At 43.0% G+C, this 20,052-nt stretch overlaps 3 protein-coding genes across 18 annotated transcripts in view; 1 reads left to right on the top strand and 2 right to left on the bottom strand.

Annotated features, from left to right (window-relative positions):
* Positions 1-14,809, bottom strand: part of ralgapa1 (Ral GTPase activating protein catalytic subunit alpha 1) — a 51,989-nt gene extending 37,180 nt beyond the window's left edge. For 5 of the 13 annotated variants that reach the window (XM_035532517.2, XM_081721052.1, XM_081721050.1 and 2 more), the window contains exons 1-15: positions 14,433-14,808; positions 9,005-9,115; positions 8,268-8,317; positions 7,250-7,307; positions 6,800-6,843; positions 6,153-6,330; positions 4,755-4,870; positions 4,215-4,353; positions 3,831-4,039; positions 3,149-3,394; positions 2,464-2,637; positions 1,987-2,124; positions 1,722-1,870; positions 948-1,071; positions 361-598 (exon numbers count right to left, since the gene is read on the bottom strand). In XM_035532517.2, coding sequence (XP_035388410.2) covers positions 361-598; positions 948-1,071; positions 1,722-1,870; positions 1,987-2,124; positions 2,464-2,637; positions 3,149-3,394; positions 3,831-4,039; positions 4,215-4,353; positions 4,755-4,870; positions 6,153-6,330; positions 6,800-6,843; positions 7,250-7,307; positions 8,268-8,317; positions 9,005-9,115; positions 14,433-14,538 — 2,080 coding nt within the window. In that variant the 5' untranslated portion in view covers positions 14,539-14,808. Of the gene's footprint in view, positions 1-360; positions 599-947; positions 1,072-1,721; positions 1,871-1,986; positions 2,125-2,463; positions 2,638-3,148; positions 3,395-3,830; positions 4,040-4,214; positions 4,354-4,754; positions 4,871-6,152; positions 6,331-6,799; positions 6,844-7,249; positions 7,308-8,267; positions 8,318-9,004; positions 9,116-14,432 lie in introns of all 13 variants that reach the window. The other 8 variants (XM_035532520.2, XM_081721053.1, XM_035532521.2 and 5 more) reach the window with 3 other exon arrangements.
* Positions 14,810-15,328: 519 nt separating this feature from the next.
* Positions 15,329-19,159, top strand: brms1la (BRMS1 like transcriptional repressor a). 2 transcript variants are annotated; one of them, XM_026999909.3, is made up of 11 exons: positions 15,340-15,408; positions 15,698-15,826; positions 16,011-16,101; positions 16,214-16,341; positions 16,506-16,585; positions 16,693-16,789; positions 17,066-17,155; positions 17,250-17,314; positions 17,387-17,426; positions 17,545-17,674; positions 17,785-19,159. In XM_026999909.3, exons 2-11 carry the CDS (start codon positions 15,736-15,738, stop codon positions 17,900-17,902), a joined length of 930 nt encoding a protein of 309 aa, XP_026855710.1. In that variant the 5' UTR covers positions 15,340-15,408; positions 15,698-15,735; the 3' UTR covers positions 17,903-19,159. The 2 variants fall into 2 exon arrangements, with proteins under 2 accessions (XP_026855709.2, XP_026855710.1); XM_026999908.3 differs by having other exon boundaries at positions 15,329-15,826.
* Positions 19,160-19,396: 237 nt separating this feature from the next.
* lrrc57 (leucine rich repeat containing 57) overlaps positions 19,397-20,052 on the bottom strand; it is an 8,546-nt gene continuing 7,890 nt past the window's right edge. For all 3 annotated transcript variants that reach the window (XM_026999910.3, XM_026999911.3, XM_081722045.1), the window contains one exon: positions 19,397-20,052. This exon is cut by the window's right edge and continues 338 nt beyond it. The gene's annotated coding sequence lies outside the window, so the exon portion shown is untranslated.

The following is a 20,052-nucleotide window of genomic DNA, read 5'->3' as shown; positions in this document are numbered from 1 at the left end:
GGGAGCGGCAGACCCACTTCACATACTGTTCACAAGTGCTCCCTTACACCCTCCACAACAACCCACTTTAAGAGAGGGGACATTTTAGTATTGTGCCATTTCCCTGTTCTCTGCACACCGCTAGCAGGACAGAATAAACATGCCCGTTGAATGCGTCACATCCACCACGCTACCTAGAAAGCCTTATTTTCCATTTATTTTCTGAACTTGGGGTTTTAAGAGTTCACCGTTAAGCTCCTCTATCTGTCTGGTGCCTAGGCTTCAACAGGCACTCAATCAAATCCTTGCACAAAAACCCTTTGTGCTGACATGACCGTGCGCGCGTGTGGTGTGTGTGTGGCGAGAGTGCTTGCACGTCACCTCTGCCCTTGTGTTTCTTCTGCTTCTGTTCGCTCAGCTTGTCCAGGGGCAGCTCGTTAAGGTCCAGGTTGTAGAGGTTGCGGGCCAGCACCTTAGTGAGCGTTTCCATGGTGAGGGACCACTCAGTGACCAGCTCCTCCCAGCAGGTGAGCGAGGAGAGCACAGCCAGCAGGTCGTCCCAGAGCTCGCGGGAGATATACACGTTCAGGTTGCCTTTGATCCAAGCCACGATCAGCGTCTGCAGTAGCAGGGCAGGACAGCGTTGGAATGGCCAAGCCACTACCACCACTCAGAACAGACGAACATTAGTGTGAGTGTGAACCGGCTGGCACAGCTCACGGACAGAGCGGCCGTTGATACACAGAACAGTACAATGTACAGGAAAGGAATTAATGCCTTCATCTGTGGCAAAAGTTTCCACTTGCAGACAGCCCCCGTCTGTACAGAGGGAAACATTACTAAAAGCAAACAACTGCTGCATTGTGTGTGCCCGTGTTTCTCAAATGTTCTGGGGAACTCTGTGGAGTCCAGGCTCGCTGGGTGTAGGTGGGTGTAGGTGGTTGCAGGGGATGGGTGGTGGAGAGGACCTGAAAGATGGCCCCTGCCAGCCGGCCTGACAGTGTGTTGCTCTTCTTCCCATGAGGCATTATGGAGGGAGGCCTCTTCATCACGCACTCGGTAACTCGCAGCAACACAAGGAGGACCTGCTCCCTGAGACACACACACGCACCGACACACGTGGAGTCCATCAGCAAGGCTTCTCTTTCACACAAGTTCAAACTTTTGAAGATCCTAACGTACACAAGCACATTAATTCTTTTTTCTAGGCATAAAAAATGTCTGGAAAGAACACCTATTCGGCCAGGGTTAGTTTTACACGGGCAGGCGGGGTGATGTTCTACACCAGTAGGCAGGGAGATGCTTTGTATGCACAGTTTGGCATTTACCTGGGTAGTTTGGTGTTTACTTGTGTTGTGTAGATTGGCGTTCACTTGCCAAAGGCCTTCTCAGAAGAGTGGCAGTTCTGGTAGCTTTAAATTCTGCTATATGTGTGTAGCATGTTAAAACCCAGGTTATTATAAGTGGCTTTATTAAATAGCACCATTTGGCAGAGATGATGTGTGTAGGCTTACAGACAAGTGAGTGAAGAATTTAGACCAAATCCAAATCTCCTGGTTAATAACAGCCCTTGACACACAATGTTTAATGTTTCATGTAGCCGTTGATTTATGGGAGATTTCTTATCCTGTCTGAACTGGTCACAAACATTAACCTACAGAGGTCTTTTAGTACACTGACTTTATGGACATGTGCTAGCACAAGTGCTCTATGCCTCAGTTTGCCTGAGAGTAGAGGGTTACCAGGTCTTCTGGTCCATGGTCTGATGCATGACCAGGCTGCGGTAGATGTTGAGAACACGCTTGCACATATCAACATGCTCCTCCAGCAAAGTCTTCAGCTCATTTGCTGGCTCCAACAGGAAGACGTTTGCAGAGTTGGTGATGAAGACCTGGAGAGGAGAGAAGGAGGAGGAGGAGGAGGAGGAGGAGGAAGAGAGGGAATAGTCAGAAGTGAGGTACCAAAGCTGAACAGTCAGAGGTGAGGCGAGGCCAGGCCGGGCCGTACCTGCAGGGTGGCTTGTACACCTGCACGGATGCTGTATTCCAACAGCTCACTGTCGGAAGCTTTACTCCCAGATCCCTGCAGATCCGCCCTGTTCCAGGTGGGATTTCTGCAATGGCTGGAGCCCTTCAGACCTCTCTCCTACACACACACACACAGACACACACACAGTCAGGGAATCAAAGCTTACATAACAAGAGCCTGTGATAAAGTCTTAAGTCATGAGTCTCGATCAGGAATTACCAGAGTGAACATGACAATAAATGAACAACATAAACACAATTTTTTTTTAAATCTCAAGACATTTATCACATATCCTTATGAATCATGTTTTGCACTTATGGTAACTTATGGTTATTGCCATCATGCAGTTTAATGCAAATTTGGTTCACTAGTCACATGGTGTGACAAAGATTCATCACACTACAGATCTGTGTGACTAAAGTGCGTCTCAGAACGTGTGCGTGCAGTGACCCTCACCTCCTCCTGGTTCTCAGAGCCCTGCTCGCCAGCCAGGTCCTGCTGACCCAGGCCAGGGTCCTCCTCCCCGGGCTCAGCCATGAACGGGGGCTTGTCCTCCTGAGAAATCCACTCCTGGTACACCCGAACCACCCTGCGCATGGCTGCTGCTTCACACATTGGCAACAGGAAAGCCTGGACAGACAGCCGCACACACGCACGCACGCGTGTTCACGTCGGACATTATTAGTTTCACTGATATACTCTTCTTCCATAAGGCCATGGACAGTAATGGGTATCAGGCAGCTGAGTGTTGTTGAAGGTTTGCGGAACGGACCCCTGGGATGGTCTGAAACTCAACCTTACACCAGAGCTTAATCGATCTGGGCAATCGATTTCTGGGCAAGCATTTCTGACTACAGTTAATAAGGTGTTTTCCTGCTCCAATTAACCTGATTCTCTTCGTGAAGGACCTCATGAAAATGCATTTATCAACATGTGTGTACGTGTGTTAGTGTTAACAGCGAAAGCACTGAGCGAACTTCCTATCATTATTCTGTCAGAATCTGGACACTCTTCCTCCATGTAAATCAATGACAGTACAAGTTTGAACCCTCAGCAGCGGAACCATGAGGCTAAAACCACTTCCTCCTTATGTTCATTATACACTGTTTGTCCGCTGCTCTGCTCCTTGTGGAGTTGCTACCTGCCGGAAGATCTCGGTGATGAAGTTGACGTTGGTCCTGCAGGAGCAGAGGACGCGGCGGACCACCTCGATGTCGGTGAGGTGCTCCTCATCCATGCTGCACAGGCTGGAGGAGCTGGGCTCCCTCTCCGTCAGCGTGCTGGTGTTGGAGTGCGACTGTTCGGCCTCCACACCTCCTCCGCCCTCCAGTGCATCCGCCCGGGGACAGGCATCCTCTGCCCGTGCCGCCAATCCTGCCGCGGCTCTCTGGAACGCACCCACGCCACGCCCCACCCAGTTACTCTGTGTGTGTGTGTGTGTGTGTGTGTGTGTGTGTGTGTGTGTGCGCGTGCGCGCATGTACTTTTCAGACTTAGCATCTTAGTATAGATTCACTTCTTCACACAGTAAGTGATGTGTTTGTGTGCGCGGTTTTGTTTAGCGAGTTTCGCCCACCTCCTATGAAATAGAGCCAAACACTATGTATGTTATGTGTGTGTGTGCGCGTGACAGAAAGAGAGTGTGAGTGTAAATGTCTCTGCATGATTTCAGGACTCTGTGATCAGCTGTGAACCTCTCGTTCAGTTGTGCTTGTGCCTAGACACAATTGATTTGTGATGCAGTGGAGCAACATTGTGGAGCAATATAATGGAGCAATATAGTGCTGCCTGAGAGCCCGACCGTGGCCATGCAGAGTTCCGCACCTGGATGTTCTTTGGCACATTTTCTCCATCCACTCCGGGGATGTGGGTCCCTGCGTTGGCCCTGGGCTCCAGCCAGAAGGAAACCAGCCAGCGGATGAAGATGACTCTGGCATTGAGGAAGTTCTCTTTAGTGCAGTACAGCGCTTCGTTGGTCTCGGGGTCTCTCTTTACAACTACATACCCAGGCTTTGCCCTCATCGGGGGAACCTCTATAGTAATATTTCAGAGGCAGGGAAAGAGGGGGAGTGGGAGACAGACAGACAGATAGACAGACAGACAGACAGACAGACAAACACCAACACACGTTCAAAAAAAGCAAAGAAAAACAGTTCACACTTCAAGAAGATAAACAACATAACATTTCCTCTCTCCACAGACTCTTACCTAGAATAGGACTGTACAAACTCGTCTCTTTGGAGAAGTTGGGGAAGATGTGGGACAGGTAATACTTCTTAAAGTTGGAGAAGAGGAAAGCGAAACCCTTCTCATGGTTCTCCTTACACTTCCACTCCAGACTTTTGGCCTGGGAGGAGACACCAGAGAGGCACAGTGTCAGCACGAGCTCAGTGTTCTGGGCCGCACGGGGACGGTGGAGGCAGGCAGTGTGTGGTGGTGCAGCCTTTACACAGCGTGACACTGGGATACAAACACCTAACGCTCCCAAGACATATTAAAACACCTCTCACTGTGTCTGACATTTCCCCTCTCCCCCTCTCTCTCTCGTTCTCTCCCCATCGCTCTTCTCCTTTTTCTTTCTCTCTCTTTTGTTCTTTCATCTCTTTCTTTTTCTCTTTTGTTCTCTCTTCTCTCTCACTGTACACAGATCTTGGATCAGTCAGACACAGCTGGAATCGGTGGGTCTCTGCGGCTCATGCCAAGCGTCCCGAGCAGCTGCAGCAGAGTTAGTGTTAGGGGGAGGAGTACCTGGTTTACCATGTATTTCAGCAGGGCCTCCAGGAAGTAGCCGGTGAGGTCCTCCTGAGCCTTGTCCCCGGACTGGGGCAGCACCAGTGGACTGATCTCCTCCGGAGAGACTTGTGCTGTGGACCAGGACACAAGAAACATGAAGTGTGCTCTCCGCCATGGGAAACCACTGTGTCCACAATGGGCCACTACCATCTGTGCCATGTCGGTGGACAGCCACCCTGGCCTCCTGTTTGGCCGGCAGATCGTTTTTTTCCTGCTTCTGAACTCCATTTTCACATCAGGTCAAAGAACTAGGCCTGCTGTATATTAGGTTTGGGATATGCTGACCGGCTATCGGCCCTCAGAGGGTCTTGGTGACTGACCGTCATTGGCGAGGACCCTCTAGATTGGCTGCCTGTGCAGATGGAATGGATGATGGCGGTCGGTTGGATAGAGTGTTCGGTCTAAATTTGATTCGAAATTATGTAAGCTGCACAAAGGTATTTTGACTCACTGTGGCTTGATCTGCTGAGGCAGGCTAATGTTATATCTTGTTACACCGACAGTAGTTTTGGTTCACTAACTATCTAGAGTACAGAAAGGTATGAAATTTTAAAGCTGCAATTGAAGAGGTGACAGTCACTCAGGGCCCGGTATACTCCTTCTTATAAGACTTCTTATAAGAAGTCTACACCTACAGGAAACAGCGGTTTCGAGTCATTTTCTTTTGTCCAGGCGCTGAACATACATGTGTGTCGTTCATCGGCTGTAGTCGGGTGTGTTCGAGTGTTAATACACGAAAATGACAAGGGACCACAGTGAGCTGAAGTTGGTCACTCGTCGGTCACCGTTGGCTCCTTGGTGTCGGTTTTGGTGTGTGCCTAGCCTGAGTGCTGCTCTCAACCCTCGGCAGAAGAGTGAAAGAAAACTAAGGCAAATGCACAATGATGGCAAGGTAACAGTTACTGACACCTCATACACCTTTTATTAGGTTCACAAACTTAAGCTCATATACACACATCTGATGCCATGAGCAGTTTTTATCAGCCGCTCCCTACCCATTAAAGCAAGACCCATTTCTGGGCAAGGGACTAACGCAGATGTATTTGACAGTGGTGTGGTAGTAGGTGCTACGCTCATATGAGTTTTTGCGCACGTCTCCCTTAACATCTGCCTAACCGCGGCCCTGTGGTCAGAACTGGCCAATAATGGAGGGCTAGAGGATGGCTCACATTAACCTGCAAACTGATTGGTTATAGACTGCAAATGTACACCTATAAGGTGTACCAACAAGGAAGTGGTAAAGTTCCTAATAATGTTTCATGGAATCCATTGTAGACATAGAAAGTTTACCCAAGAAACAGCACATGGAGAACTGCCAAGCTTTGTGTGAGAGAGCACGAGAGAGAGACTAACCCTCCTGCAGGTTAAGGGTAGGACTGATCAGGTTGTCCAGTGTCCGAGGGCCGAGCTCAGACTGTGGGGCCGGGAATCCAGGGATAAGGCAGGCAAAGAGCCAGAGCTGCTCTCTGAGAGCGTTACCCTGCAGAGCCTGCAGCCACAGCAGGAAGAGACGCACTCCCTCCCTCCGGATCTGCGGTCACACACACAAAGGCAAGAAAGTGTATTCACACACATAGTCAAGAAAGTATCCACACACAATAATAAAAATTTATGCTAACCCACACTCAAGAAAGTTTAGACATAGAAATATAAAAGTAGCGACAACCATTTGTATCACATATTACATCTGCAAATCTGCAGACATCTGCAAATAACATCTACAAATATGCAGATGCAAAGAAATGTTTTATTACTATAAAACAGGTCCCAACAGTATTAGATGTGTGCGCGCACATTACTATAAAATAAGTCACAACAGTATTAGATGTGTGTGTATTACTATAAAACAGTATTAGATGTGTGTGTGCGTGCGTGTGTGTGTGCGCATGAGAGAGACTATAAAACAGGTCCCAACAGTATTAAATGTGTCTGATTTACTATAAAACAGGGCCCTGATGACATTTATAAATGAGTCATTGGCAGAAGCAGGAAATTCACACCTTCAGGGAGTTCCCTGTATGCAGAAGTTTCTTCAGGATGAGACCTATGGGGGGGAGGAGAAGCATTCATAAAAACATTATATGCTCAGAAAACACAGTTTCTCTCTCTCTCTCACACACACACACACACACACACACACACACACACACACACACACACACACACACCCACACACAGCTTGTGAGAGCTCTCGGTCAGAGCTGGGTGTGGCTTGGCACCAGCTCCTTGGCATTCTCTGAGTTTCTCTTGGTGGTCTGTGTATCCTACTGACAACAGGTCTCGAGGCAGTGGAAAAGGAGAGACCACCTTCGGTCGAGTTAAGCTCGGCTAAGCTCGCGCTGGGGCATCCAGGCATACGAAAGACTATAGAAACATTCTCAGAGGGAATTGGAGATGCCCTGGCTGGCAGTGTGAGCAGTGCAGACAGATTTAAACACCAATATATTCACCGATGCTGTGGAACTGCCATCTCCCTTGCACCCTCTCTGGCAACAGCTGCAAAATTTTCTGTAAGAAAATAAACAGGTTACTCTTACTTTGACAATTGTTTCAAGGGTTTATTTAACACTGGGTTTATGAGGCACTGACCAAAAGAATAACCAAACTACCTTGCATGAAACCCTGGATTGTTTATTACTTCTATATATATGAAAAACAGTCCACGCACACACACAAGCACACACACACAGACAGTAAAATGTAGTAATAAATGTTATATACTATGTTATACTAAGAAATGTTATACTATATTACCCCTTTAAGCATGTAGTAAGGATTGCTAAGAGAACACGCTGCCCAGTGGCATTTCAAAACTTGGCTGTGCAGATGAGAGTGCTTTCTGTCTAAGCCCCTATGCATTCTATAATAGCATGTTGCAATAGCCCAGCAGAACGGTGCAATGTTCAACCACTAAGCTCAGCGCTACGAGACCACTCAGGCATGTCCGTTAACAGCTTCACCAAGCACGGCCCAGTCCTGCTTTGTAGCAGGGGTCCGAGAGCTGGAATCGCTGTGCAACCTAACCCCTGACTCAGAGCTTGGTGTGGTGAGGAGTACCTGGACTTGGCTGAAGAAAATGTATTTCAGGCTTACAGTTTCGTGTGTGTGTGTGTGTGTGTGTGCATTCCAGAAGGAAAACTTTATTTAGCCTGATTTGAATTTATCTTAATCACCCCTACTTATGTTTGGATTTAAGAGAGCAAACAGGGAGTGTGCACACATGCACTCATGCACGCACACACACGCACACACCCCTATATGTCCATGAATCTGTGGCATGTTACATTAGCTGGGAATTAGAAGGGAATTGGTGCTTTCCCCAAGCCCCTCCCACTGAATGATGAGGATAATCAGATGAAGCCTAGGATATCTGTCCCTGCCTAGCACGCCGGGCCTGTTGCAGGCGGAAGCTCCACCTGTCAGCTCGCTTCTGAGCCAAGAGGACAAAAGGCAGTCTGCATTTCTTACCTCAAATATGAAAAGAATGGAGTCAAGCTCTTCCCTTTGCGATTTGTGACCTAGCACAGAGGAAAATGTCATTTCAGGGCCAGTGATCTCAAAGGACTAAAACAGAAGAAGACATCCCACAGCACACTGTGGCACGGTCAAATATTAATAGCCAAACAAAGCAAGCATTAAGAATACCAGGGTATTATACCCAATCATCATGCTTTAAAAAAGGCCTGAATAGTAACCTCAGGGCATCAGGCAGACAAGATATGCACAATCGATCATTATAAAAGCAGTTAGGTGGAGCATAAAAGCTTTAATGGAAGATCAACAACCCATTAAAATGCAGATGAGGGCTGCTAATTTGGGGGGGGCTCTGTCATAAACAGTACCTGGTTCATTGGGAACAGATGAACACAGGGCAGTGCTCAGAGCTCATACTGTCTCATTTTGCAGGTACTATGATCTGTGTGACAGGGATTCAGACCCAGAGAACAGGCCATGCTTTTCCATAACAATTTCATGGAGTTGGATCATTACAATTAATCTCACACACACTCTAGCATTGTGAAGACAACACACACTAATTAGGGGCAACACAATCCTTTTGCATAGGTGCAGAATAAAAAAAAAAATAAAATAAAAATAAAAATAAAAAAAAAAGGTCTGACATCAGGCTTATAGACCTTTTCAACAGCAGAAGAGAGGGTGGTCGCAAAATTAAAGTGAGTTAACGGGTCAGAATAAATACTCACCTTTCTGTTTCAAGTTAACTTCGATGCTAACAAAGTTCTCAAAAAAGACATAATAGATATGGGAGTAGTTCTGATCAAAGAAGTGCTTGAGTTCGGCTGGCTCTGCGTTTTCTGTTGAGGAAGAAAAACAAATTATGATACTATTAAAGAATTGCAGTTACATGGCAAAACATCAAAAGATGAAGCAATTACTCACTTCAAAATAAAACAAATAACAAAAAAAAAAAAAAAATAGTGACAAGTAAATATTGGTTATCTGCCCGAATCTGAACACAGTGTGTTCCCAGTCTACAGCAAATGTTCTGTGATGCCCCTTAACTTGGGAGGTGGCTCAAGGTCACCAATTACAAAGCATCATGGGGCAGTCTGATAGGCCAACAGATAGGAAAGCTGGTAACGGGGGGAGGGCGCGCATGTCGCCCTGGGTCTCGCCCCCTTGGCCCTGGAAACCTTCTTACACCAGACAGGCAGGAGACCTTAAAAGGAAAGGGCACAAACAAAGTGGGGCAGTGCTTGAAGAGCCAGGACTAAACAGGAAACGTCAAAGCTCTCGTCATCTCCTCTTTACCTCCGCAGAGAGGGAGCGAGGTAGGGGACAGTTGGACAGTGTCCGCGTCACTGTAATCCATAGCGCCCTAGCTATCCACAAGCTCCGTCTCCTGCCGCCTTCCTTCTCAAACAAACGCTTTATCCGTGTCCTGTTGTCCCTTCAAACACAACACGAGAGGCTCTTGACGGATGAGGAAGAGGATGAATAGTGTGGCCAAGCAACACAAGTCAATATTTGGGCTTGCCCTTTTGCTAGGCTCAGAAAAGGTGGTCTCCTTCGCACCACTCAGGACCCGGCCTCTCTATTCAGGTAGGGCTGCTGTCATACACAGTGATGCGCGCGCCCCCCACACACAAACACACACCCCTGCCCCCCTGCACACACCCACCTGCCATTTATAGGCCTTCATATAAACATGAGCTAACCAAGACCCAGGAAAAAGATAGAGCCGGTATGCGCACACACGCACACTCCAAACATGCATGTGCACGTCCGTTTAGGATGCAGTGATCACAGAAATCACCAAACAACTCATCTTTCTACCAGATAAACGCTGGGTGGTAGAAGCATGCTGACGTGCTAGTGAGTGCATGTCAATGCACCCCACCCTCACAACTCTGAAGGACGTTACAAAGGAATGTGGGATATCCTCAATCTTCAAAATAGGGAAACACCTTGTGCCGAGGCCGTCGTGTGCTTGCTGTCACGCTCTAAATACCGTAGAGTCCTGACACAGAAAGCAGGCCAGAATGCGGCTGACGTTGAGAAGTGGCCCACAAGACAAAAGCAGTACTAGTCAAGCAGGTGACTCAGTCACTGCTCTTACTGATTAAACAAGTACACACAATTTCTGGTCACATGGCAAGAAAGGCCACATAGTTTCACAAACTCCTCCGACATGTTTTTAGTTTGCCCCACTAAAAGTTGGATGCTCAATTAACGTCAAATAAAAATAACAGTAATAGTGGAGCGGCAATGACCAGTGAAAGGAAGAGAAATAAAGGCACCACGGAGACATCTGACAATGAACAGTCTGCGGTAAAGATGCGGCTAATGTGGCAGTCCGGCAGCAAAATGCTCAACAACGACGAGCTGCACCTGAAAACATTGAAATCCACTTGAAAACCGCCCTGGGACAGAAGCCACATTTTCAGAAAAAGAGCAACAGAATTCTTAAAGATATTAAAGGAGAGAACTATCATATCACAGAACTGTACAAATGAAACTAGCATGTCCCTGAAAGGGCTGAATTGCGGACTGAATGAGTGCACGGGGTGCTTTTGCTGCAGTCGGCAGGGAACGTCAATCCTAGATCCATCGCGATAAAATACTGCACGTATAGAATGAAGGAAGAGGTCATCTGAAAGGCTTGAACGAAAAAAGGAAGCGATGATTATCCTCTAGTGGAGCTTAAGAAAAGAAAGGATGGGAATGTTCTTGAGGTGACGCAGGCCTCCAGACTTCCCAGCCAGCGTGTCTGCGTGTGGGCTGTGAGGATGGGATACATTTGTACCACACAGTTGAAGAAGCCTTGTAGGGCATGGGGCTGACTCCATGTTACACGCTAAGACGAACATGGCTGGGGAAGGCACAGCCGAACAACTGGAGCGACACTTCAGGGAAGTTAACGGGGTCGTAGAAGCAGCCAAACTGGCAGGTTTCAGAGAACTACTGCGCCTTAGATTATGGCTAAAGGTTTGCTGTGTCTGCTTTATTTGTGTCTAAGCAGGTAGAGATATTAACTTATTTCAAAAGATATGCTAGAATTATCCTATCAGAAAGTTAGGGAACACTAATTTGTAAATGTACATTTACAACCCAAAATTCAGCAAATAAGAAAACAACTTTTCTAAAATCTGAAAGATGTTATTGATGTCTAGAAAGATCTTATCCCAACATAAAGAACTAGACTTATTTTTCCTTCCCACATTCAATACAGATTACTTAATTATGTTTAGTGGAGTTACAACAAGGGTCACTGATGTTGACATAGGAACAATTAAAAACTTAGTGACCATCCTACAGTATTAACAGTGGATTTAAGTTGTAAACCCAAAAATACAACATGGACATTTAATTGTAGTCTAGTTAATAACCCATCTCATAATTACAAATTAAAGAGGAAATTTGTTTTTACTCAAAAAACAATGATGAAGCCTCACCTCATGTTCTCTGGGATGCTGCTAAAATAGATTATCTTAATTCCAATAGAAAATGCTATAGAAATTATAAAGTGAATTAAAACAACCAAAGCCAGGTTGTAGCAACAAAGCTGAAAAGGGCAAATTGAAATTAATATGATACATGCTCAGCAAATTGAAAAAAAGATTATGCACTATGAAAGTGGATCCAGATCAATGAAACTACTATCTATGAAATTAACAAAACTACAGACCAATAGTTCAATCCATTAAAGATCTCATAAAGAAAATTATACAAAGTAAACCAGATAATATTCACAAAACATTTGAAAAAATGTCCATAAGAGTCTCCAAAAATAAATAAATAAATGAAGGAATGAATGAAGTGGAGCATAAAATCCCTCGTCATGCAGATCATATTCTGATTTATCTGGGTAATCCCACCAATTCTCTACCTGATCTAATTAATCAGTTCCAGGATTTTGCCCTGTCAGATAAATGTCAGTAAAACAGAAATTATTCCTTATAACTATGAGCCTTCAACATATATTACAGATAGGAGGGAGCCCTGTGAAATGGATTACAAAAAAAAAAAATCAATCAAATATCTTGGAGTCTCTTAGAACAAAAAAAGCAGAAAGAATCAATGGACCTCAGATAAAGATGAGAGAAGATTTAAAGAAACATCATTCTTTTTCAACATCAGTCCTAGAATTAACTCACTTAAAATGAAAGGAAACAAGTACACAGAAGTTGACTGAAAGAAAGGTAATGCCCCATTTGTGCACATCATGTCCAAGGCCATGGACAGACAATGAATACTTTCCTTGGCCCTGCTCATGGCTATATGGCTGGAGAGAGAGAATCCAAGGGAACAGCACTGAGGGGAAGGGTGCAGGCAGGCTAATGGCATTTTAAGACCACTCGGAAATGGTCATTATCTAAAATGGAACACGCAGAAGAACCATTATGTTGCAGAGCTCTCTTAAATCTCTCAGAGATTAAATGCATCTTTTATGACAGAAAGCATAGCCATTTGTGATTCACAAATACCCAGAGACGAAATCCAGAAAAGGTCATTACAGCAAAACATAAGGACACATCAAAAACCCTGAATGAAGCTGAAGTGATTTCTCTGCAGCATCAAATGTGAAGAACCCAACACTCTAACTACAATCATGAACTAGACATTCAAACATGGCAGTCTGCTGAGTAGCTTCCCCTTGCTCAATACAAAGAATGACCACTGTTAGCAGTTTTGCAAATACTGGCAGCAGTATTAGCAATTACTTAGCCCAGTGTGCTGAAGAGAGAGAGAGACTCACATTAGATAAGTTAAGTTATTTCAGAGATTTAATGTCATATGGCATTAAGATGACCATAACACTAATAGTCTGCAAAAGTCAGCTAAACTACTTTGTTTTACTGCCAATTTCAGGATGGAAGTCAAACATCCAACCAACCAAAGCTTGATCTGATCACAGTGGGAGTAGCTCCGCAAGATGACTCAGATCACAAACCCATCTGCTCTTCAGACAGCCTACCACACCTCCCCACCTCTACACATAGTAGGCTTATAGAAGACACACAACTTTCAAAGCAAACACAGTCAATGAAGATAGCAAGAATAAAACATCACATATCTGAACATAATATAAACTAGTTTGAGACTTGAATTTAAAATGTAAAAGCTTTACTCAGTCATGCAATCTTCAATCAGCCATGCAGGCCAAACATCAGAGCCCAGGATTTTATCAGGAGGTAGGAACAGATCAGGACATTGACTAATTAAAAATAACAAAATATATTAAAGGCTTTCAACAGAGGTCTTTGCTCCTGGTACGAAATAAAATGAACACAGTCCTTGTTCTGTGCCAGTTCCCTACCACTAACAGGAAGCCTCGGACCAACCCACAGTGCAATAATGGAAACAGCTTCATATGACTGAGCTGCAACTGTGTGCAGAAAAAGTTGAAATTATTATTTTTTGATTTGCACTTCGAGACATATAACCCCCAGCAAAACAAAAACACTCCCTGTCAAGAAGTGTTATGTAAAACGTTTTCAACCTGAACATGCATCAGGAAGCTCGCTGAGCGTAAGAACCAAGCTCCCATAATCCTTTCTCCTTCTCCTGGCTTCCCTGACCAGTCCCAAAGGAAGTGCTCGTTTATTTCTTTTGTTCGTTGACGTCCCACCCAGAGTCAAGCCCTCCACCACAACAGTAGCCTGCTCAACACCCGACTGTGTTCTACTGCCTGTTGATGCCGCACAGCGTATGGCCCTCTTCTTCTGACCCTTCCATCATCATTGGGACATTGGGAAGACAAAATTAACAAATTACAGCCCAGGCTCTGCATCATCGCTGGAGCTACAGAATCAATACATTGTCCCTTCACTCGAGCAGTTATGCAAGTCTGGGAAAATGAAAACGATCAGAGGAACTGCAGTCCACTATACACACCTAAAGTTACTGTCAATATTGAAGACGTGACATGTCATAGCAAAAGTTGAAACCAGTGACTTGCAAACAACACAGTTCTCATCGTACATCTTTCACAGCACACGGGCGTTGATCTTGTATTTAATAGCGTAATGGAAGTGGTATGCAGTGACAAGGAAACGCAGATACAAGCCGAGAGCTGGCCGACCATGCCCGTGTTGTTCTCCCAGTGGCTAGCACTTGGCTTTCTGGTTGGACTGCACTAACCAAAAAATAATGGCCTTAGCGACTCACCAATAACGATTCGTAGATGTTTCAGCCGTGTCAGTACATCCTTTTTAGGGTCCAATACTTTCTGTGTCGATTTCCTCACATCCCCATGGGGCTTTTTGGAGAACATTCCGAGAGCAGAGATTTTGAGAGAACGAGTGCTGATAATCTTCAAATGGTTAACTTGGCTAGCTTAGCCTGCTGCTTAAGTAGAGAAAAAAAAAACTGTGCTCGTCAACATTAGAGTTATTGTAGTTTCACACCTTGGTATGTACTAATAAATGTAATAAATGAGAACTTTGAGGAGAGGCGTGCATTTTGCAGGAGGCGAGACAAAAGCAGTTTAACCCCCCCCCCCCGTAGGCTCAGTCCCAGCTAGCTACACACCTCTCCTCGGAATACATCTGAAAACATGGCGGAGCTCGGACACGAAAAACAACTTAATTGAAACCAGAGCAATTCAACGCGGGTACTCTACCCCTGGAAAAAGTACAATAAAGTACAATTCTCCCCCTGAAAAAGTAGCTAGATATTTGCGACTAAACTAAACCTATAAAACCAAATATTTAAAAAAAGTTCAGTTTATGCATATTTAGTTTTAATGTTATAAATAGCAGTTAATTAATTCGCCTTTGACGATAGCCTTATGTATTTCACTATTAAATACGTTGACGGGCAGACACTTATTTTAGGTGTATAAATGAAATACAAGTATTATTTTGAAACCTCAGATACAGACATAAATTAAGTGCCTGTGACAGAATCATCTATATTTCATCGATTGACCGCTTGAGTCTAGCGGGAGTTAACTGTAAACATCTTTGCCATCTACTGGTAAATGTAGTTTTCTACCGCCAGTTTTATAGTACATGATAGGGAACATGCAGCGGTTCAAAACTACAGGACCCAGAGTTAAGTACAAACGCGCATTCCGCGCCAGTGCCCCAGCCAGTCCCCCATCTAGGTTTTGTTTAGTGAAACATTGGAATTCGTAACAAATGTAGGGACTAACTAGTCTAACGATTGCCAGTGCAGTATGTCTGAACAATATTAGTTTCATACAGGAATATTGATATTGGGTTCTAAGCATGACAATTGTTTGGCTGTTTTGGGTCTTTCGTCAACGACAAAACACGTAGCTAGCAGCCAGTTTACTAACAAATTAGCTAGCAAGATAGTTGGCGTGCTAATTTAGCGGCTATAGTCAAATTAAACAGGACGATTTCACAATAAAGGGATCGTGTGAACCTAGCTAACGCTATTTTTTGTCTTCTGTGATAAAATGCCAGTGCACACAAAAGAAAAGAAAGACAGCAACCACGAAGACATGGAGGTGGATTTTCCAGAGCAGGAAGGTAGCAGTTCCGACGAGGAAGACTCGGAAACCTCATCCGTGTCTGAAGATGGTGAAAGTTCTGGTAAGGAATGGATTAATTATTTTCACACACAAATAGCCAGATTTATTATTCACTTTCACAATGTCAACAGTTATTCGTTATTACTTGTAATATTCTACGAACAGGACTAAGATTTGTATGAACTTGTCTGTTAATGGATGTCTTGCACTAATTGACATGAGCATGTATCCGTCTACATGTTTAGAAATGGATGATGAGGACTGTGAGAGGAGGAGAATGGAATGTCTGGACGAAATGACTAATCTTGAGAAACAGTTCACAGATCTCAAAGATCAGTGCGTATTCCCTTGTGTACTACTTTATATTTTAATGTACATCCTGATCTGAAAAATTGTCTAGTTGAGTTAAATCTCATACTCTTGGAGTAAACAGTGTTTTGCTGTTTAGGTTATACAAGGAAAGGTTAAGTCAGGTTGATGCCAAACTTCAAGAGGTGATGTCAGGAAAGGCTCCTGAATACTTGGAACCTCTGGCAAACCTTCAGGAAAACATGCAGATTAGAACTAAAGTGGCTGGTGAGAGAATCTCTTAAAAGATCAAAACCATGTATTGCTTCACTGATGGCCCATCTAACTTATTTAAACTTTTTAAACAATTGGTGAAAAGGCTACCATGCTCCAAAGTATTAATATATGTAATTTTTGGATGAAGGATGAGTCATGTTCTGTCACATTTGCAGGCATCTACAGGGAACTTTGCTTGGAGTCAGTGAAGCATAAATATGACTGTGAAATTCAGGCAGCTTTCCAGCACTGGGAGGTGAGCTCTTTTATCAGAAAGAAATCTGTTTATTTCAAGTTCAAAGAGTTTGACCATGTTCTTCAATCTTTGCTGGTTTTTGAAGTTGCATATGTTACATTTTCTAGAGTGAGAAACTGCTACTGCTCGACACAGTTCAGACAGAACTGGAGGAGAAAATTAGACGTTTGGAAGAGGATCGCCACAGTATAGATATTACCTCAGGTATTGTGGCTATTGGAGTAAAGATATTACCTCTGTTACTGGAGCTATCTGAGCAGTGATATCACTTGATGTACTGGGGCTGTCAGCATGCAGATATTACTTCAGGCAGTAAAGGTATCAGAGTATAGATATTACCTCAGTTACTGTGGCCAACATAGTATATATCAGTGTATACCTTTAGGTGCTGGAGGCCATCACAGTACGCATAAAACCTCAGATACTAGCATTGTCAAAATTTGCTAGCTTTTATTGTTACTCTGCTTGTGTTTCCAACAGAACTGTGGAATGATGAACTACAATCAAGGAAAAACAAGAAGAAAGATCCATTCAGTCCAGACAAAAAAAAAAAACCTGTTGTTGTGTCTGATATCCTTTATTCTAAGCTGTCTGACATCACATAATTGCTCGTTGTGCAGTTATAGAATCATGCATCTGTATCAATATTTCTTAACATGGGTACGACCATATATTGTTTACATGTTGCAAGATTTGGACATATTGGAGGACTGGACTGCCATCCGGAAGGTCGGTAAACTATCCCAACTTTCATATTTACATCATGTGAGCACACTTAAATAACGATTATATGTTTTGCAGGCTATGGCTACTTTAGGACCTCACAGAGTCAAAACCGATGGTAGGTTTACATGTGCATCAAAGCATTAGTAGTATTTATCCTTCTTGCCTGTTAAAGGTTTAATATTTATTAAAGCCTTGCCTCTACATCAGAACAGACTCTGGACCTTTTGTTTCAGTCTCTTCTTCAAAGAGTGACAAACACCAGCATACTGCTCGCTCAGAAGATGGACGCCTGTTCTATGATGGTGAATGGTACAGTCGAGGACAGACCATCTGTATAGACAAGAAGGATGAGTATCCTACAAGGTGGGTTGTACTGCTTTGCTATAATATGATGTGGCATATCAACTCATTCATTATCTGCCTACATCACTTTATCCACACCTTTGCTTGTTAATTTGTACATCTCTCTCTAGTGCTATAATAACTACAATCAATCATGATGAAGTCTGGTTTAAACGTGTGGATGGCAGCAAATCCAAGCTCTACATCTCTCAACTTCAGAAAGGCAAATACACCATCAAACACACCTGATGCCAGCTAAATCCTCAGCAACCACTTCATTTTTTAAAAACATATCCAAGGGTAGCATTTAATACTGCCATTTTGTGTAAAGTGTAGTGCAGTTTAAAGATATTTGCTTTCAAACCAATCTCTTTGTGAAGTGAGTCATTTAAAGCTGTGTGTAAGGGGAAGAAAAAGTGCTTGTCTCAGTTTGTTGAATGCAGTTCCTTTTATGAAACTGGCTCTTGGTGCCCGAACAAATAACACATACTTCAGATATTATTTTTCTGCTAAGGTCAGATCATTTTTGTAATTTTTGTAGTTGTTTATGACCACTCATCCACCTATTTAATGTTTTCATACTATTTTTGTGCTTCATTATTGTTTTAAGGTGACCTTTACATTTTGTAAATACACTCCTCTACTGCCTCCTGGAACAGTGTTACTCTGTTCTCTACACCATTATTGATTTATATATATATATATATAAATCAGGTAATTACACATAGTGCAAAGTAATTGTATGTGTGAAAGAAGTTTACATTACAATCAGGAATTGTGAAAACCAACATGACAGCCCTTGGACATGTCCTGAGTTTTGTGGGTTTTTTGTGGTTTTTTTTACCAGTATTAGTTCTTTTCTACTGGCAGTCATAAACCTGTCAGTCATCTACAGTACTTGAGTACTATCCTTTACTCTGGCCTTACAGTCACGTAAGTATACCAGTGATTAGAACCTAATCATTTATGTACAGCCGTTCCATAGGTTACTCTTTATTAAAGTTGCAGCACAACTTCAAGAAGCATTACAGAAATTCATCTGGTTGGTAGTGCGTCTTTTTCATTATGGAACAACAGCGTCCTCTTGTGCTCTATTTTTACCTGCATTTTACGAGTCACTTAATCACACAGCATGTTTGACTTTGCTTTCAGAAAATGGTCATATTTTATATTCATCAATTTATTATTTACGTTTCAGTTCATAGGGTCTGTGTAATCATTTGGAGATGTTCAAAGTGTGGGAATAAGGAAATGTGTTTGTGATGTGACATGAAATTTGAATACTGAATAAAAATGAATGTACTGCAACAATTTTATAACTTATAAAAAAAGCTGAGATTTTATTTTTAGTCATAAATAGCTACTGTTAAATTAATAGCATATCCAAGAATTTTACTGGTCCTAAACTGTCTGGTGAAACTTGTTAACACTTATGTTTACTAACCCCAACTACAAAAAGAAATGTCATGTAATAGCAATAGAAAAATATTAAAAGGACAATAATGACTATATAATGAACAATTTTGTTAACACACACATTCTAAAGCAAATGTCACTCAGTCCCTTGCTGCATTCTATTGATCTGAGGGCTTCCACATTGTCACAAAAAAGGTCAATAACTTCATAGACTTAATTAATCCAACTGGTAGTTCACTGCATTAAACCCAAGATAGAGTTATGCTCTTTTGGGAAAGTATATATGTTTAACCCTTCTAGTGTAATATGACACATAGTTCATTCAAGTACAGATACTGATAGTGTATTGAACAATAAATATCCATGGGAAAATCCATTCATGATATTAATAGAATACTATTAATGGTATTCTAAAAGAAATATTTGAGATGGGGATAACATTAAAAGATCAAACAAACAATATTTAAACAAAAGTATTTAACAACAAAATAGTTGAAACAGCTGCTTCAACTATTGGTTGGATATGAAACCCATCAAAATTTAAACTGGCTGTTTTAGAGCAGAATGAAGACAAGCCATTCAGTGGTGCTTCCTCCAGGAAAACCTTTTTTTCATTCAGCAGTTATGTTAAAGATCAATGACAGCAACAGTGTATAAGTTATGACAATATGAATTCCTCGGTTTTCTTCCTAAATATTGCCTCTTTACCTGACCTCTCCCAAATTAGCAATCTAAAGAAAGAAAAATCCCACACTGGAAGCAATTTACTTCATGAGTATTCTTGTGCACACAAACACACAAAAAAGAAACAACAATTCATTACTGTGGTCTGAATATCCTAAAACCCGTATTTATAGCTGAATGTCTATTTCAAAGAGCATGTAAGACATTATCCTTGACTGAAGGTCAGAGTTTCCAAAGATTATGTGTAGTTTCTATACTGAATTTCTGTGTGTAAATAAATATATACACAAATCTATAAG

This window comes from Electrophorus electricus, chromosome 10, assembly GCF_041902795.1.
Source record: "Electrophorus electricus isolate QZ-2024a chromosome 10, ASM4190279v1, whole genome shotgun sequence".
Classification (NCBI taxonomy): domain Eukaryota; kingdom Metazoa; phylum Chordata; class Actinopteri; order Gymnotiformes; family Gymnotidae; genus Electrophorus; species Electrophorus electricus.
Note: the sequence above shows the minus strand (reverse complement) of the source record. Positions and strands in the feature narration are given on the sequence as shown.

Bases quoted from the DNA above. Each gene is read 5' to 3' on its own strand.
- brms1la (XM_026999908.3), top strand. From the start codon at position 15,691: ATGCCAGTGCACACAAAAGAAAAGAAAGACAGCAACCACGAAGACATG. The intron at 16,342-16,505 runs GTGAGAGAATCT...TCACATTTGCAG, and splicing joins GATTAGAACTAAAGTGGCTG to GCATCTACAGGGAACTTTGC. The intron at 17,675-17,784 runs GTGGGTTGTACT...ATCTCTCTCTAG, and splicing joins AAGGATGAGTATCCTACAAG to TGCTATAATAACTACAATCA.